The sequence below is a fragment of the Canariomyces notabilis genome (assembly GCF_033297395.1).
Source record: "Canariomyces notabilis strain CBS 508.74 unplaced genomic scaffold N656scaffold_16, whole genome shotgun sequence".
Lineage (NCBI taxonomy): Eukaryota > Fungi > Ascomycota > Sordariomycetes > Sordariales > Chaetomiaceae > Canariomyces > Canariomyces notabilis.
The window spans coordinates 349,563-367,041 of NW_027041838.1; the positions used below are offsets into that span (position 1 = coordinate 349,563).

The 17,479-nt window shown below is 55.6% G+C and overlaps 6 protein-coding genes across 6 annotated transcripts; 4 read left to right on the forward strand and 2 right to left on the reverse strand.

Annotated features, from left to right (window-relative positions):
* Positions 1 to 1,113: 1,113 nt before the first annotated feature.
* On the forward strand, positions 1,114 to 2,809 carry N656DRAFT_790640 (uncharacterized protein; the record flags this gene model as incomplete). The annotated part of the gene is made up of 3 exons (XM_064816904.1): positions 1,114 to 2,206; positions 2,264 to 2,370; positions 2,540 to 2,809. The coding sequence occupies 3 exons, from the start codon at positions 1,114 to 1,116 to the stop codon at positions 2,807 to 2,809; spliced, it is 1,470 nt and encodes a 489-aa protein (XP_064668721.1).
* Positions 2,810 to 4,066: 1,257 nt separating this feature from the next.
* Positions 4,067 to 6,332, forward strand: N656DRAFT_171854 (uncharacterized protein). Its single transcript, XM_064808744.1, has one exon. The coding sequence runs from the start codon at positions 4,519 to 4,521 to the stop codon at positions 6,220 to 6,222; it is 1,704 nt and encodes a 567-aa protein (XP_064668722.1). The 5' UTR covers positions 4,067 to 4,518; the 3' UTR covers positions 6,223 to 6,332.
* Positions 6,333 to 7,241, forward strand: N656DRAFT_171855 (uncharacterized protein). Its single transcript, XM_064808745.1, has one exon. The coding sequence runs from the start codon at positions 6,443 to 6,445 to the stop codon at positions 7,118 to 7,120; it is 678 nt and encodes a 225-aa protein (XP_064668723.1). The 5' UTR covers positions 6,333 to 6,442; the 3' UTR covers positions 7,121 to 7,241.
* A 2,064-nt stretch (positions 7,242 to 9,305) lies between these two features.
* N656DRAFT_756122 (glyceraldehyde 3-phosphate dehydrogenase) lies at positions 9,306 to 10,805 on the forward strand (the record flags this gene model as incomplete). The annotated part of the gene is made up of 3 exons (XM_064813114.1): positions 9,306 to 9,793; positions 9,864 to 10,548; positions 10,600 to 10,805. Exons 1-3 carry the CDS (start codon positions 9,668 to 9,670, stop codon positions 10,803 to 10,805), a joined length of 1,017 nt encoding a protein of 338 aa, XP_064668724.1. The 5' UTR covers positions 9,306 to 9,667.
* Positions 10,806 to 12,328: 1,523 nt separating this feature from the next.
* Positions 12,329 to 12,700, reverse strand: N656DRAFT_712516 (uncharacterized protein; the record flags this gene model as incomplete). Its single annotated transcript, XM_064811822.1, has 1 exon — positions 12,329 to 12,700. A coding segment is annotated over one exon (372 nt), but the record flags the coding sequence as incomplete, so codon positions are not given.
* A 2,439-nt stretch (positions 12,701 to 15,139) lies between these two features.
* N656DRAFT_799446 (uncharacterized protein) lies at positions 15,140 to 16,444 on the reverse strand (the record flags this gene model as incomplete). The annotated part of the gene is made up of 1 exon (XM_064817870.1): positions 15,140 to 16,444. One exon carries the CDS (start codon positions 16,442 to 16,444, stop codon positions 15,140 to 15,142), a length of 1,305 nt encoding a protein of 434 aa, XP_064668726.1.
* Between the last annotated feature and the right edge of the window lie 1,035 nt (positions 16,445 to 17,479).

Below are 17,479 nucleotides of genomic sequence, written 5' to 3' on the forward strand. Positions count from 1 at the left end.
AGCTTTAATTATCATTCTCGACCCATCTATTGTAATTGATTCTCCTGGTTCAGCCGCCTGTTGAGGGAACAGCGCAGTTGCATGCTCATCGCTGTCTCCGAGCTTGTCTCATCATCGACCTGACCTGCCGGCGCGGTCCACTACTTTCGGAAGAGCTAGCAGCTACCGATCAGCGCAATCTCGTTGTGAGTTTGGAGGTTTGGATGATGCTCACCAATTCGCTGATCAAATGACGTGGGATGGCCCCGCAAGACAGCCATCGGGAAGCAGCTTTATTCATTGAATTTGGGACTGCTAGACGCATTCGAGCCGAGACGGAGACAGACACGGCGTCTGTTTGGTTCTGCAGCCACAAGCGCACCTAAGCATCCAGAGTGTGAGTAAGCCCAACAGCATTTGGGAAAGAGTGCCCTGGATCATGATGAGATGAGCTGGGGGCTGCTGCTGCTGTGCCCGCGTGTTGGGAGTCGTGATTGCATCCTCAAGGTTGGTGCAAGATCAGACGGGAAACAGACGGCCACCCAGGAGATGCAAGGCATCGGACACCGGGGCCGGCAAGCTCCATATATCAAGCCATGCCCGCTTCCTTGTGACACCTCGTTCAATGCCGACACTGTCGTTGTGGTGTGAGCCTCAGCAACCTTAAATTGAAACAAAGCACACACATTCGGACACACAAATAAGGACGTGGGCGCCGCCAACGGCAAAGTCAAACTCGTGCCCGTCTCGGTTCCAACAGTCGCAGCAGCAGCGGGCGGCGAATGACGGATTGAGGCAGCAACGTGCGGGCTCTGGTTCGTGCGGTCAAAGGCTTGTCTGTGCCTGTGGCTTCTCGATTGGCACGCCGGCTTCGAATGGGCTTTTCTTACACAAGCAAGCTTATTTTGAACTACATGGCTGGCGCCCAGAGCTGGCTCTAAGAATACGCCCCCCGCACGTCCGGGGCATCGGCAAAGGCACAACGCGATAAAAAGCCATCTCTTGCACCACACCTCGCATTCCGGGTCACCAGAGGACTGCATCGCTCACCAGCCCAACTCACCGCACAGTGGCCTCCCTCATCTCACCACGCCACAGCAGCCCTCCCTTCTCATAGCAACACCAGCATCCATCATGTCTACCCGGCCCCGCCGCTCGGCGGCTCAGCGCGCCACCATGGCAATCACTGACTTGGCCGACAGAGACCGAGAGCCCAGCGAGCGCATCATGTCGTCGCGCTCGCGCCGTTCGGGGGGTGGTATCGCCTCCCTCTCACGGGGTCCGCCCTCATCGCCAGGAAGCAACCCCTCCGACTCGAATCAGCATATTCATCTTACAGTCAAACTGCCTTCGAGCAAGCTGCGGCAGGCTACCAGTAGCAGCAGTAGTGCCAAACGCATCTCATCTGGCAGCGCGCCTGCAGCAGCCAGCCGTAGCACCGGGTCTTCTGCCAAGCGAACTAATAGAGCCGGCAAGAAGAGCTACGTGATTGAGAGCAGCGAGGAGGAGGACGAGAAGGTAGACGAAGAGGAAGAGGAGGAGGAAGAGGAAGAAGAAGAGGAAGAAGACGACGAGGAGGAAGAGGAGGACGAGATTGAGGTCGGCGCTCGAGCGGGTATAGCCGCTGTTGAGGATGAAGAGGAAGAGGAGGAAGAGGACGACCAGATGGCGGGACCCGGTGACGAGGATGCGGAGGGTGATGATGACGGGGATGAAATGGATGTTGATGCCGAAGGAGAAGACGACGACGATGCTGACGCCGATGGCGATATCGACATGGATATAACGCCAGCTCCCGCCCCCCCCACCATCAAAATCTCCAAACCCTCCAAAGACACAGCCATAGCTACTAATAAAGGCAAAAGCACATCTGCGAAGCATGGCTCAAACGTCACCACAGCAAAGGGCGCCGCTAGGGCTGATGAGGAAGACGATGCGCAAGACGACGAGGAGCTGAGCGAGTTGGAAAGCGAGCAAGACGACGTCAACGAGGCAGTTGAAGTTGCCAACGGCGAAGAGGATGCCGAAGGCGAGGACGACGAGGTCGCGGACGTCGATGCTGAGGGTGAAGAGATTGAGGTTGCCGATGAGGATGCCGAGGGCGAGGAGGACGACGAAATCGAGAGCGATGACGAGGGCACTGGCACACCGGACTTGTCCAAGCTGACTGCCCGCCAGCGAGCCAAGCTCGGGGATGTCTCGCACGAGTATATGAAGCTTTCTGATGGTGAGAACTTTTCCTGCCCCTAATTCTGCAGACCCGCAGAGCCTAACACTGGAACAGAGGTCCAAGCAAAGAAGCACTTCACGGCTGAGGAGCTCTCTATGAGGCGGGCGGAAATGGCCCGCCGTAGGCGTAACCTCAGCGAGAAACGGAATGAGGAGGTCAAGGTATGCTCTCTCTTTATATCTGGTTCTATCCCTCATTTTATTTTTTATCTGCAAAAACGACTTTTCTCTTTTACCTCCTCTATTTCTTCTTCCCCTTTCCTCTTCTTTTCTTTCGTTATTACGTTTAATGTTACTCCTCATGGATGCTAATATCCTACCACAACTGCAGATGGAAACAATCAACAAGCTACTCAAGAAACAAGCACCCAAAACTACCAAGCGCGCCGCCCTCTTGGCCGGCGATGAGACCCCTGAGGTCGAGGGTCAGCGGCCTGACCCCATGTTTATCCGTTGGGTCAACACCAAGGAGGGCAGCCGTCTCGCCATGCCGGAGGAACTTCTTACGGGGCCGGCCGGGCGACTGTTTGTTGGCGGTGCTGGCGGCAGTGGTGGTGGTCGTGGACTTGCAGGGGGTAAGATGGTTGAGGAAGTATCTTGAAATTTGATTATGCATTTGATTCTACGACCTGGCTTAGCCTGGTTTACAGCCAGAATATGATAACTGTAGTTATACCCCAGCGTTTGGGCAGATATGTGAAGCGCGAAACTACATCGAAACCATGAGATGGAAGCAGAATACGAGTCCAATGGCATCAGGAGGTACTCGAAGTCTTCACTTTACGGTGAATGTGTCTTAAGACCATTATATATTCTCTCTCAGTTGCGCTTGACTAGTCCGAATACACATATATGCGCTTTGAGACTATACTCGCCTTGGTTGTGTGAAGCCCTTGGGATGGAACCTGTGGTAGTAATCCTAGGAGGTCTGCAGTATCACTCCCGTCTTCGTTGTTTCACCACGGGCAAAGAAAGCCACTGCTGTAGACATGAGTAGATGTGAAAAAAAAGGTCAGGTGGCAGACTGGGTAGTTCGAAATCCTCACGGCGGCCTGCGAGTGCAAAACCACTCAGGGGCTGCGCCGGTCTTTTTTTCTTTTCGCCCGCCCACGACACCAGAAATCGCCTCACTCCAAGTTCGCAGCCTGCGAGCACAAATTAGCAGTGATTCCCGCCAAAGGTGAAGAGGCACGTTTCCCGCAGCCCATTCTTGCCATAATTTCCCACAATTTGAGAAGATTCTTCTCACTCCTCTTCCCCGGCAACAACCCCTCTTCTTCCCATAAATCCTCGCCCTCTTCCACCTTTTCCCCTTCCTTCTCTTCTTCTTCACACCAAAACTGCAGTTCCTCGACCACAATGTCCTTCGTCTCCAACCCAATTGCTGACGATAATTCTACTGACCAGCAGTCTGGAACTGCCCCTGATATCAACAAAGAGAACAGTGAGTTTGAATTTAACTTTGCGGCCATCATGAGCGCCGCCGAGAACAATGTCGCGCCCCAGGGCCAAACCTCGGAGCAAACCATGAACCAGCAAGTCGGTGACTTGCAGGAGAACCTCAACCTTGGCGCAGATCAAGATTACCAGTTCTAGAAGGCCTTGGAAACCTTTGATCCGCAACTCCAAGAGGCATACCCAGAGGGCTGGCTTGCCGCCCACGATCAGTCGCTCGATTTCGACTCGATCTTTGAGAACTTCAACCCCGACATGGAATTGCAGAAGTTCAATTTCGATGCGATCCACCCCGCCGCCGGAGAGCAGCAGAACGAGTAAGTATCCTGACTTGACTCCTTCGGGTCACCAGGCTGACCAGCTTGCCAGTGTCAATGCCAATGGTCATGACAATGCCCTGGTCGGCGTCGCCACTCAAATTCAGTCGGGTTCTGATGTTCTGCCGTTGACTTCCGTCATTGAGCAGCAGAATAGGTAAGTAATCTCGACTTCTCTTCCATCTCCTCCAGAAACTGACCGGCTTGTCAGTGCCAATGGCCAAGACCATTTCCTGTTCGGCGCCGGAGAGCAGATTGAGTCGGTTACTGAAGTCATGCCGTCTACTCCCGTCACTGCGCAGCAGAACAAGTAAGTGATCTTGACTTGGACGCCTCAGTGACCGAGCTGACCCATTTGCCAGTGCTAATGGCCAGCACAACCTCATGATCGGCGCCGGGGAGCAAGTCCCGTCGGTCTCGCAAGTCATGTCATCGACCCTTGTCCTTCAGCAGCGGAACAAGTAAGTAATTCCAACTTAGACTTCCTCGAGTGACTAGGGCTGACCCATTCTCCAGTGCCAATGGTCAACACAACTCCATGTCCGGCGGCCAGAACCATGTCTCGCCGGCTTCGGAAGCCATGCCTGCCACTTCCATTCCTGTCGCTGAGCAGGAGGGTCTTTATCCCAACCAAGGCCACCGCACTGGTAACCAGCCTGTCGTTGCCGTCAGGCAGAATTTCCGCGGTGTTAATCAATTCGCTCGCTCGGTCGCATCTGTCGCCGGTCCTTCTCAGCCGAACTCTGTCTCGTCTGTCAATTCGGATAACCCTTCATCCGACAACAAGCGCAAAGGGACCGAATCTGACGATAACGACGAGTCTCCGAACAAGCGTCGCCAGACCTCAATCACCTCCTCAACCACTTTCTTGGTCCCGTCCTCAATCACGTCCTCAATCAAGGCTGGAGTCAATGCCGCGGTTCAACTCGTTTTGAAGGAGATCAATGAGACCGGCACTGCATTCGCTCAACTGCTGATGGACGGTCCTCTTGCCGACTTCCATTCTCCCCAGGCCCAGGCCCGCATTGAACAAACCATCATGAGACTCATTAACGAGGTCAATGCCATGAATATCGAGAGCGACCAGAGAGCCTTCAATAACGGAGCATTCAAAGCTCTTCAGGAAATCCTCAGAGAGGCTGAAGAGCTGGGTCAAGTCTTTGGCGAGACACTTCTGCAAGGCGCCATTTCCGGCCAAGAGCTCCTCGAAGCCAGACGGCGCATGTCGCGCATGTACAGGGACATCATGGTCTCGTACACGCCGCTTCCCGGAGCACAGCCGGCACAGAATGTCAATGGTGTGCCAGTCCGCCCGTCCAGCAACCTTGCTCCCGTCCCGCCCGCTTGGCCCTCGCGGGCCAGCGGCTCAAACCAGAACGTTGTTGGTGCCGTCGTCAATCCGGCTACCTGGAGCCCCGAGGCTTCCCCCACCGGCGTTCACAACCAGAACGGCCCGCGTGCGGTCTCGACTGCTGCTGCTGCCCAGACCCCTGAGGCGACTCAGGGTGTCTTCAACCAGGACTTCACGGTCTTCGGCCCGACCCCAATCCCCGGCACCAGCACCGGCAGCGACAACAGCAATGGCGACGGCGACAGCCCTTTGCGCCCGCTGGTTTTGCCCGAGGGCTTCGTGCCCATCTTTCCCCCCTCGGTCCCATCGTCGCAGCAGATGGCGACCCCATCCCCGACCCCGGAGGCGCCGGCGCCGGAGTCGTTCGACGCGACCATCTTTGCCCTGAGGATGCCGCCCACCGACCCCGCTCTCCTGCCCGCCTTTGACGACGTCCCGGTCAAGGAGAAGAAGCTGCGCAAGCGCCGCGCCAACCAGGGCGCCTCCGGCCAGGCCGCGCCGAGGAAGAGGGCCAAGAAGAACAAGGCCGACGACGAGCCCAAGGTGTCCACGGTCGAGAAGGTCCGCCCGTCGTGGACGTACACCTTCGGGACCAGGCTGCACGGCCTGGAGAAGGAGTCGGGCGGCCTCGTCCGTCTCCCCGGCGCAACAGCCAGGATGGAGGCGACCATCGCCCGCTTCAAGGCGGCCGTTCTGGAGGAGCTGGCCATGGAGGAGGAGCAGATCCCCTCCGGGTTCGTGTACCTAGCTAGGCTAGGACACGAACAGAACATGGCCGCCCTCCGGCGGTTGCTGAAGAAGCTGGCGAAGGAGGCGGCGCTGGCGGCGGGGTTGGAGTGGGAGGAGGACGAGGAGGAGGAGGATGAGGAGGGGGAGGGGGAGGAGGAGTAGGGGGAGGAGGAGGAGATTGTGGTGGTGGTGGTGTGTTGGTGGTGTTGGTGGTGGTGGTGATGGGGGTGGTGATGGTGGTGGTGGTGTTGGCGGTGGTGGTGGTGGTGGTGTTCGGTGAGGGAGGCGGGTGTCTGGGGTTGTCTGGGGGAGTTGGTGGTTGGGTTTCTTTTGATTCTTTTCGTTTCTTCTTTGCTTCTCAAGTAAAGTTAAATAGAGTTATATGGGACGTTTGATGTTTTCAACAAGTTCACTGGTGACAATATGTGATTCTTTGTGGCCATTGGTCGGGGTTGGGGTAGGGCAGGGCCGTCCCTCCTGCCACTGCAGCAAGCGGATGGTGCGACCGGAACTGCATCACACTGTAAGAGGTACCGGTACCAGTAACTTCGGAATCGCTGGACTCAGGCTTGTACCGCGTCAGTGGGAAAGGACCCTTCCATTCCAGGTGCCCAAGTCATCAAGGAACTTGATCTTCTTCCTGCTCTCGAAGACTGTCTGCATGAGATCGAGAAGTTTCTTTTCGAATTTGCTGTTCAGGTTGTCCTTGGCTTCGGTCTTGACCTTGTTGCCCTTGTCTTCGATAGCCTTCTTTTCCCTCCAGGTCGCACTATTTGGGTTCGCGTCTTCCAGACGTCAGGGACTTCCGATCCGTCGAACAGATAGTTGGGCTCCGTTGCTGCCGTGTGTTCCTTGGTCGCTTTCGTTATGTCCTCAGTCATGGCGATATACCGCAAAGGACTGCGAATCCTGGAATCCACGGGATTTTCCTGGTATTTTGCTGGCACTCTGCCCATGTTTCGCCCTCCTTGCACCAATCTTTGATGTTCACAACAGCGCCGGAGATGTTTTTGTATACGGGATTGTCGCTGTGCTTCTTTCCCCTTGGAAGCGTTCCTGATCGGACACAGGCGGGTTCCCGTCCCTCAAGCCTGGTGCCTCGTAGCGCTGTGTTCACTGCAAAAGTTAATTATTCTCTTTACCATCGGGCTGGAGCGTCAAAGTGATGCTCAATCTTGCCCCCAGATTAGAGACCCCAGGTGTCCCATTGGCACACCACCCGATTCTGGTCGGACAGGACATGACCCGCACCGTACGCAAAGAGCCCAGAACGAGCAAAGGTCTGAGTCGCTGAAGCAACGATGGACGGTATAAACACTTCACATTGTAGGAAACATCTTTTGAAAGCATCATAAAAAGGGGTGGTAAAGTAAAGGCAGAGTATCTCACCAAACGAGGGATAGGGAACCAACACCACTGTCGACGGGAGCTGGAACGCAGACGGCTACGGGCATCCTCCCTTCACGTTTGTTCACTAGGCCACCCCGATCGAAATCACATCGGCGGGCTCACACCGTTGGCCTATCCAGCAAACAGTCTTCTTGGCCTCTCGCTCCAACGCTCTCGCCCACCTACGGACCGGTGGCAACGACGGACTTCACATCACCGGCAGCGTCACGGACAATCTATGCCGAACAAGGGTATCCGGACGCCGCCCTGCCTCGCAATCTCGCCCACTGGCATGCACCTGACCAGCATGAGAGCCGCAGCCGATTTCCACGTTCTTTGAAGGCGTGCAATTAACCCGCTGAGCGAGGGTCGTCGTCTTTTCTGGGGGGCATTGAATGGCGTGGCGTCTTGACAAGCGTTTGAGGCAGAGCGAGGTAGTGAGTCACCCAAGTAGCCGTGCTTCCCGAGGAAGGGTTGTGAACTTGTGAGCACCGCTCAGTCAATCTGCACATCTGCAAAGATGGAACCAGAGCAATGCCTGAATCAACCTTTTTTAAGGTGCTTGCGCTATTATTAGCTGACATTGCTAGGGGAAAAGGCGCCGTCAGTTCCATACCTACAAACGAACCGGGCATCACGGGTCCGCCCCGGTAGCGGAGTATGAAAAATATATCGTTCTCCATATTACTGCGACGTTGCCGGCAGCGACGAGCTCAGGGCCAGATTGCCCACCACGACCCCCTTGCTGGGGACAGACAGGGTCGAAACCCATGAATGACGTCGGTCGGTACTTCGTAGCTGATGGGCTTCACCACCCTTTCATCACAGTATCCCCAAGGCCGAGATAGCAGGTAAGTAAAGCTTGCGATGGTATCTGAGGAAATGGGCTGCATGTGGCGATAATATCACACACGGTTCATCTGCAGCCACTGCGCCCTCTGGAGGAAGCCTCGCAATGGGCGGCAAGCCTCTACAGTATTGTATGTACTGTAAGGTACAATACATACAGATACAGACGGCTATTTCATGGGCTTGCCCCGTACGTACATACATCGTGCCTGAAGGCTCACCAACAAAGCTATTTGAACTCGTGTTCGAGAGAAAAACTGATAAAAACCAATCGGTCTTCCCGTTAACACGTGCCTAGAAGGCCATACTGGATTCGAGATGACTGATATTGGATGAGTGGCGTGACGGTCAAGCTCTGCTGCGGCCCGAATCGTTTGGACGGATCTGATGACAGCTGTGTGTTGGATGACCCCCGGCTTGCTTCCGCTTGCCTCTGCCAAGCATTGTGGTATTCACACCTTGATGGCGGGAGTCGGCGAGAAGCCAAAGCCTAGACCGAGATTTCCGTGACATTTCGGCCATACCCTACCGGACCTCCATGCCTGGAAATAACTACGGTAACCGCAAGTCAGGTTGACGATAATGCGTGATTTCAAATTCGCTGTGCGAGTAATCGGACGGACTTCTACTGCGCTGGGCCGATCGTCGCTTAGTATGGTACGAACAAGCAAGACATCGCCCGCCGAGCAAGATTGCTCATGGTCGGGAAGCAGCGAAGAACAAATGCTGCTTTCTTATGGAACTACTTCCAAGGATGCAGGCCAGAAGCTTGTTGTATCATTTTTGCACGCATTGTAAGCCACCTCCTAGGGAACGAGAGCGGCGACAGAGGTCCTGCACTAGCAACAAGGAGGGGAGCTCTGCGGCGTTGCCCCACCTCAAACGCAAATCTGTGATGCAAGAGCAATGAGCAATAACACCCCACCTTCTGGAGCTGCTCAACACTTTTTACCTCGCTCATGCCACCAACGCTCCTCCTCCCTTTCTCTCATTATCCAGCCACTCCACGAAATTGTAGAAATCTATTCAGACGTTTATATCTGCTCTTCATCGTCAAGCCATCTTTCCGTGAACAACAGCTGCCTTCAGATACTCTGGTAAGCAATTGAACACCTCCCCCACCAACCCCGCACCTCCATCACCCCGCCTGTATCGGACCTACTGCGCGCAAAGCGCGAACAGCAATCTCAACCAATTGCTGCCCGGTCCCGGACATTGCATCTGAGGCTTTTAGAAAATTCCTTTCTTTTCCTGCAGCTTCGTCCATATTAGTTCTCCTACTTCACGAACCATCACCTTGACTTCCCCTCTTCGTTGAGAACCTATCGACTCCAAAGCTCGCTCACTTACGTTTCTGATATCAGACAAAATGGTCATCAAGGTCGGCATCAACGGCTTCGGCCGCATTGGCCGTATCGTCTTCCGCAATGCCGTTGAGCACCCGGAGGTTCAGATCGTTGCTGTCAACGATCCTTTCATTGAGACCAAGTACGCTGTGAGTAGTCGGCTCCGCCCTAGTGGCGCTCTGCACGCCTGTCTCAGAACTAACCATGATCGGCTTGCAGGAGTACATGCTGAAGTATGACTCGACCCACGGTCCCTTCAAGGGTACCGTCTCCGTCGATGGCAACGACCTGATCGTCAACGACAAGAGGGTCAAGTTCTACACTGAGCGGGATCCCGCCGCCATCCCCTGGAAGGACACCGGTGCCGAGTACATCGTGGAGTCGACCGGTGTGTTCACCACTACTGAGAAGGCCAAGGCCCACCTGAAGGGCGGTGCCAAGCGTGTCATCATCTCTGCCCCCTCTGCCGATGCCCCGATGTACGTGATGGGCGTCAACGAGAAGGCTTACGACGGCAGTGCCGAGGTCATCTCCAACGCCTCGTGCACGACCAACTGCCTCGCTCCCCTTGCCAAGGTTGTTCATGACAAGTTTGGCATCATCGAGGGTCTGATGAGCACTATCCACTCGTACACTGCTACTCAGAAGACCGTCGATGGTCCCTCCGCAAAGGACTGGCGCGGCGGCCGTGGTGCTGCCCAGAACATCATCCCCAGCAGCACCGGCGCTGCCAAGGCCGTCGGCAAGGTTATCCCAGAGCTTAACGGCAAGCTTACGGGCATGTCTTTCCGCGTGCCCACCTCTAACGTCTCCGTCGTCGACTTGACCTGCCGTATTCAGAAGGAGGCCACCTACGAGGAGATCAAGGCCGCCATCAAGGAGGCTGCTGAGGGTCCTCTCAAGGGTAAGTTGCGCCATAGCTTGTGTTCAGTAAGTAGTATGCGCTAACAACGAGCAGGCATTCTCGCCTACACCGAGGACGAGATTGTCTCGAGCGACCTCAACGGCAACCCTGCCTCGTCTATCTTCGATGCTAAGGCCGGCATCTCGCTGAACAAGAACTTCGTCAAGCTTGTCAGCTGGTACGACAACGAGTGGGGCTACAGCCGCCGCGTCCTCGACCTCCTGGCCTATGTTGCCAAGGTTGATGCCAGCAAATAGATCGGTCGCACTGCGCGACTGTAATGGGAGGTTAATGGCGCTATTTGCGTGATACATAAAAATCCGCCCTGGGCTCGGTGACGACAAGTCTGTTAGGTAGCCCAAATAGCAGCAATGGCAAAACCACTCAATTCAATGGACAGTAGCGTTCCCTAGCAAGTGCCCAATATCTAATGCTGGATGCTGCTATCCCATATGTCTGCAGCCAGCACTGGGAGGCGTGATGGAAGGGGGCAAGCAAGCTCATAACTCCCATCTGATACTGTTGGTAACTTGTCGCTCCTGCTAGTAACTCGGGCAAATCCGGGAGCTCTTTTCACTTCTTAAGTGAATATTGCCTGTGCGAATGCTGTCATTGTGACAGCTGCTGCACGCTAGGCTAGAACCCTGCTATAACTTATTTACGCCATCCCGGGTTCCTCTACCATTGTGCTCCTCGTTTCACTCGCAGTCTGAGGACAACAGCAGGATTCGAGATGCCATGTCTCAGGGAACATCGGATGACATCGTAAAATGAGTGCATATGCCAGCCATGCCTGTTTGTCGGTAATGGGCTTGTTCAGGATCATAAGTCTGACTGCCCTGTCTCTGAGCGACTGAAGCTTCACATCATGCTGTTGCGTCACGTCCCTCGCGCCGTCCCCGGCGTACACGATTCTGTCTCGGTACGAGTTCGGGGCTCGTAAACCAACCTCTTCTACGGGTATCACCGAAAATCCCAACAAAGTGAGGCACAATGAACGAGTTTAGTTGTATTAGACTTCTGTATTCGAGAACTGCTGGCCGTTGTAGAGCATGCACCGTACCGACTCAAACTCCCCGTCTGACCGACTCACATCCCCTCCCCCGTTTGAGACCGTGGAAGGGGGGAAAAGTCAAGATCCTTCCAGGCGCCAGTTCCGTCCAGGTAACGGTCTATATATATATATGCCCCTTGGTCCATATGCCCCCAACACCCGCAGTGATGCCCATATTCATTCGTGCCTGCATCGCACGACATCCTTCTCTCTTGAATCCATACAATGAATTTTGTTTCCATACAAGATCAGCCAGATGACGGCTACCCTTGGCCGTGCCCCTTAGGGTCAATGCAATATCGCCCTGCCATGCCATGCTTCGCCATGCCTCGCCATGCTGCCACACCAGGCAATGGAAGATGAGAAAAGACTAAACAACAGCGCAACGCAACACACCGTATTGTGGCGTGTCGAATTCATGTGAGACCCGGTGATCGAGAGCCGAAAACAGTGGCCTTTGCAGGCTCCGCCTCCTCGAGTGCCGAATTCATGTGAAACCCGATGATCGAAAACCGAAATAGTGGCCTTTGCAGGCTCTGTCTCCTCGCCTCTTCTTTTCCGGGACCCATTCTATCACCCGGCTACCCAACACTCTGATCCCAACACCACCCAACAATGGCCTTACACGGTTATTTCTCTCCCTTTTAGTTTTTCATGAAAGAATCAGAGAGAAAAGAAGGGCAGAAAAGAGGAACAGGGAAGGAATAAAACAAGCAGAGAATGGTATCAGAAAGCAGCACCCCCAACGCCCTCGCCAGCAATGTTCTTCAAGCTGCGCTCGCTCAAGTCACTCTTGAGCTCAAAAGCTTTGGCCTCCCTCTCGAGGCGATCCCAGATTATCAAACTCTTCCTGAGCCTGTCCTGCTTGATCTTGAGCTCCTCGCGAAGGCGCTCCTCCTCCTCCCTGAGCTTCCTGTTGTGCGGATCCGACTCATGGGGGGCCAAAGCCGAGGGGTCAATCTTGCCGCCTGGGATGATGGGAGGCATTGTGTTCAACAAGCCCTGGGCAAAGCTGGGACGCTGCGGGGGGATGGTCATGCCGAGACCGCCGGAAGGGCCAGTTGGAGGGTTAAACGGCTTTGACAAGACAGCAGGAGAAGCGGCTGCTCCCGCTGGGGTTGTTGAGGACGGTGAAGCCGTTGCGGTCGCGGAAGAGCTCTGGGCTCTTGGGCCGGTTGGAATTGGGATGCCGCCGTTGACGCCGCCGTGTCCCGCGGTAGGCACGGTCGGCGAGACGGAAGGGCTACCGCCGCTTGGAATGTGTCGGCCAGGACCGGATGACCAGCTGCCTCTGCCACCGCCGCGACCCGGGAAACCTGCGCCTCCTCTGGGAGGTACATATCCTCGGGGACCTGCAGGTGGAACCGTCGGACTTGTGGCGCCTGGGCGGGATGCTACGCTAGGGCCTTGAGGGTGTCGGGGAGCCTGGACGGCCTGCAACGCTGCAGGTGATGTAAAATTCCTGGTTGCCGCCGGTCCCGTAGGAGGCGCTCTCAGTGCAGCAGGACCTCTCGGTGGGGACCTGGCAGAGGTCGAAGTTGCATCGGCTCCGGCTGGTCTGGGCGTAGACTGTGCAGACTGGGTGGGCTGCGTTGACTGCAAGGATTGCGCAGGGGGCGGGGCAGGCTTTACAGCTTCACGAGTCGTGAGTGGAGCGGATACCGGGGTCGGTGCATATGATGGAAGAGAGCGTGCCGGTGACTGGGGTCTCGACCGGTCTTCACGACCTCGGCCGGAAGGCGGTCGCGGTGAGGATCTACCAGATGCAGGCCGAGAGTTGAGCGCCGAAGAGTTGACCGAATCTCGTGGAGGCGGCGACTGACGTCTGTTCGATGACCCGAAGTAGCGGTCATCGCGATCGCGCCGGTCTGGGCTACGGGAACGCGGACGATAAGAACCGCCTCCGCGCGGGGCAGGTGGTGGGGATCGTCTTGGGGGTGATCGCTCCCGACGCAGTCTCTCTCTGTCAAATGGCGAGCGTGACCGCCGTCTGAAATCCCTTATCTCATAATCTCGGCGCAGCGGTGAGCGTGCGCGCTCGCTCCAATCATCTCTTCTGTCGTCCCTTCTGTCATTTCTCCTGTCGTCTCTCCTGTCGTCTCTGCGATCATCCCGCCGCGGCGACAGATAACGAGGTGGAGTGCGTCGGAGAGGGCTACGTCTCGGTGAGACTCGCCGAATAGGAGTCCTAGCCCTGCTACGGCTGCGTCTCCAACGCTCTCCGCCATCTCTATCCCTGGATCTGTCGCGTCTGAAGCGGTCCGCGCTGCGAGATCGGCGCCGCGGCGACCTGCCGGGAACGTAACTGTCGCTGGCTCCCGGCGGTGTTCGGCCTCTGTCTCTCAGAGGGCTTCGGATGCCTCGAGGCGATCTATCACGGTTGAAAGGTCTGTAAGATTCGCCGGCGCCATATCGCCTAACCTCGCCATCTTCATACCTAATAGAGGACTGGTTAGTCGTCATGCAAAGTCCAGGATGGAATTGCCAGTCATCCGCATAATGGATTGGGCCACCAAAAGCTAGGCGGGGGAAATATGGGAGAGAAATAGAGTAAACTGAGGAAAGCCGAGGTGAGTCCGGGAGAAGTTCAGTCATGTGCCTTGCCGGCCGTAGTGAGATTTGCTCACTAGGAGCTAGACGAGGCGGGAGATGGAGGGGGATAGAGTTGACTGAGGAAAGCCGAGGGGCGGGTGGGACAATCGCAGTCATGCGTCTTCCAACTGTTACTGCGATCCGCTCGCTAGGAGCTGGATGGGGATGATACGGGAGACGGATGGAGTTATGAGGGAAAGGCTGAGGCGGGCTAGGCGACAGCGTAGTCATGCGCCTTCCGACCGGTACTGCGACCCGCTCATAAAGGACCCGTCCTCCACCACGTCCTGCACCGCGCCCTCCACGATGTCCTCCACGCTGTGCTCCACGATGTCCTCCACGCTGTGCTCCACGATATCCTCCACGCTGTGCTCCACGATGTCCTCCACGCTGTGCTCCACCCCGTCCCCGATGTGCTGTGCTTCTCTGAAAGGGTTCCGGCTCATCGGATGCGCCATCGCATTGGGCAGCTGATATATGAGAAGAATTGCGCTGGGGAGTGAAGCACGCTGGTGTGGCAGTAGAGAGACAGAAAGCTTGCTGAGGACTATTCCCTTCGAACTCAAGCTTCCTGACATCGGGGTGACATGGTGCCATGCTCGCCTTCAGTCTGGCGTCCTGAAGCTGGGTATACGTATCCGCGAGGCGGTTCATTTCAGCTCGGGTTTGCCGGTACTCGGTGTCATCGTCATATGGCTCTGTGATGATTGACAAGACGTCCAGTTTGGAAGCACGTCCACCGCGAGACAGATTGGCCTTGGTTTGAAGCATGTGACTCGTTCCAGGTAAGGATGTCGAGCTTCCAGGCACGTTGTTTGAATGCTGCCCCGCGGTTGACTCAACAGTGAGAATATCCGGGCGGCTTTGACGACACGCGAGTGCAAATGTCGAGTGCTCAGAACTGGCGTCAGATCCTGGCTCAAGCTGAAGAATGGGCGGAGATGCCTAATCAACCGGTTCATCAACAGCGTGGTCGGACATGACCCCGCCTGTCGCTGCCTTTCCTGGACTGGTTTCTTCCAAGACATTTGTCTTTCGGCGACTCGAAGAGGCAGGTTGCAGATTGTAACGAGCAAACGCCTGGTGAAGATAACCGGAACGTCTTCTCTTGTGCCGTCGCTCGCGCCTCTCATGGGCGCCATCGAAGTAGGACGCATCGAAATCGGCCGCATCGAAATAGGCTGCATCGAAATGCTCGCTCACACCACTGTCGGGAGACTCGACTGTATCATGAGGGTAGCTGCCAGCCTCGTCTAGTTCATGTGACTCGGCTATGCCGCTCTCATGCAAGAAGTTGGAATTCCCACCCGTCGCATTGGCAGGCCAGTTTGCGTCATCGGAGACCGTTCCCATAATGTTCGTGAAGTCGTCTATATCCATGCTGGACGCGTCGCTTTCAGAACTCGTATCATCCACGCTGCTGAGAGGCTGACTCTCATCGCTATCCTCCTCGCCCATGTTGTCGGGCGTGAAGCATTGCCGCAAGGGAGAACCTCCGATTCGGGGGACTTTGCGCGGATGAGCAAGTGGGTTGCGTACTGGACGGCGACGTGGTGCCCGGAGCTTGGTCAGTTTTGCGGCTGCGATTTCCTTGCGGGTGTAAGGCAATTTGCCAGGCGAAAGTATTCCTTCCACCAGGCGCTGGAGTGACCAAAGGTACCTCAGCTTTCTACCCCCACTACGCCGTCGTAGGTAGTCTCGAGAAACACCCAGGAGCGCCTCGGATTCCGAGTTTGAAAGAATTTGGAGGCCATCAACACCATATGTAGCTACCCATCGCTTGATCCAGGCAGGGTTATTGCGCTGTTTGTCCTGTATAACGCGTCTCCAACCTTCCACATGACATGGCTCTGTGTCGTTAGGAGGTGACTCTACTATCCGACAGAGGAAGGCAACCCGTAACATATGCCAGTGGAAATGATGAGCGGCGGGATACTCCGCCTGCACTTCCTCTGGGAGCGGCAAGTCGAAGGGAGAGTCAAAAACGAGAATATCGTTGAATTCACGTTCGATCCTGTCGATCAAATTTTGGGCGTCTTCACCGAGGACAAAAGGTCGAAAAGAGATTTGCTGGTCGTCTAATACTGCTAGAGCGAGGTGCTCGCCGATCCGGGAACTGGGACCCGTGGGAGCTTCCTGCGAGTTGGAACTGGCTGGGGTTTCCGGCAACGCAGTAGGAATGGTTGTACCCGAGGCAGAATCGTCCGCAGATGGTTCATCCCCCATCGCGAACGAGGTGTTCGGATCCATTGTCGATGTAGCCGCCGGTAGACAGTCGCAAAAGGCCTGAATGGCGGAGCAAAGCACAAAGCTAACCCCACCCAGGCCACACCACGCGGATCGTGCCGAGCGCTCCAACGGTGACTGGAAGGAAGGGAGATTGTCTAGCTATCCAGAGAAGATGGTTCTTGGATTTTCTGACGGGGAAACAGCTTGAGAGGGCGTCCGAAAGGTTGCTGCCGGTTCTGAACCGCAGGCTACCGCAAATTTCGGTCCCCGAGAGCCAGAAACTGATCGGTATGACTGACAGAAAGAAGAAGCGCTCGAGAATGGGTGGTCGATGAGAAATCCAAGCGCGAAACAACGATGGATTTCGTGATTCACAGAGTAATTTTTGTTGACCGATTCCAGGCGCAAGAATCGAGAAACCGGCTGGCAACAAGACTGCTTGGTGACCCTCGCGGGTCCGGTTGGCCGCTTCGGAATGTCGAAGTTCGCCGAGCATTTTCGGGCTGTTGGCGCTCTCGGAAGCGCTCAAAGGTTTGGTCGAGAAGGAGGCGGCGGCCGGGCTGCGCCCAAAGCTTCGATTTTTCACGGCGGGAACCATTGACGGCGACAAAAAAAGACAGGCCTCACTTGAGGGTTATTGAAATGCACTAACCTTCTACTCCGCTCCATCTTTGGAAGTTCTGCTGGTCGGGCGCATCAACAAACTCAACCGAGTCGAAAACTGGCCGTTGGTGGTGATGATGTTCGTGGGTTGAAATTATTGGATTCAACTTTCAAGGCTGAAGATATTGGGTACTCAGCCTGGTTGGGCCGTGCGCACGCTCAGACCACCATACATAACTGACAAGTGAATAACGTTATGCATATAACCGACTACGGACGACGGGACGGACCGTAGTCTACCTTATATATTGACTCTGCAGAGCATGAAAGCTGCGCTGCAAATGAACTGCAGTGTCTTGCATTGCTGTCCTGCACTGATATAATTGCCATGCGTCCATCTCATACCGTGCAGCACTAATCAGTCTAAAACATGACAAGCTTACGGATACTATA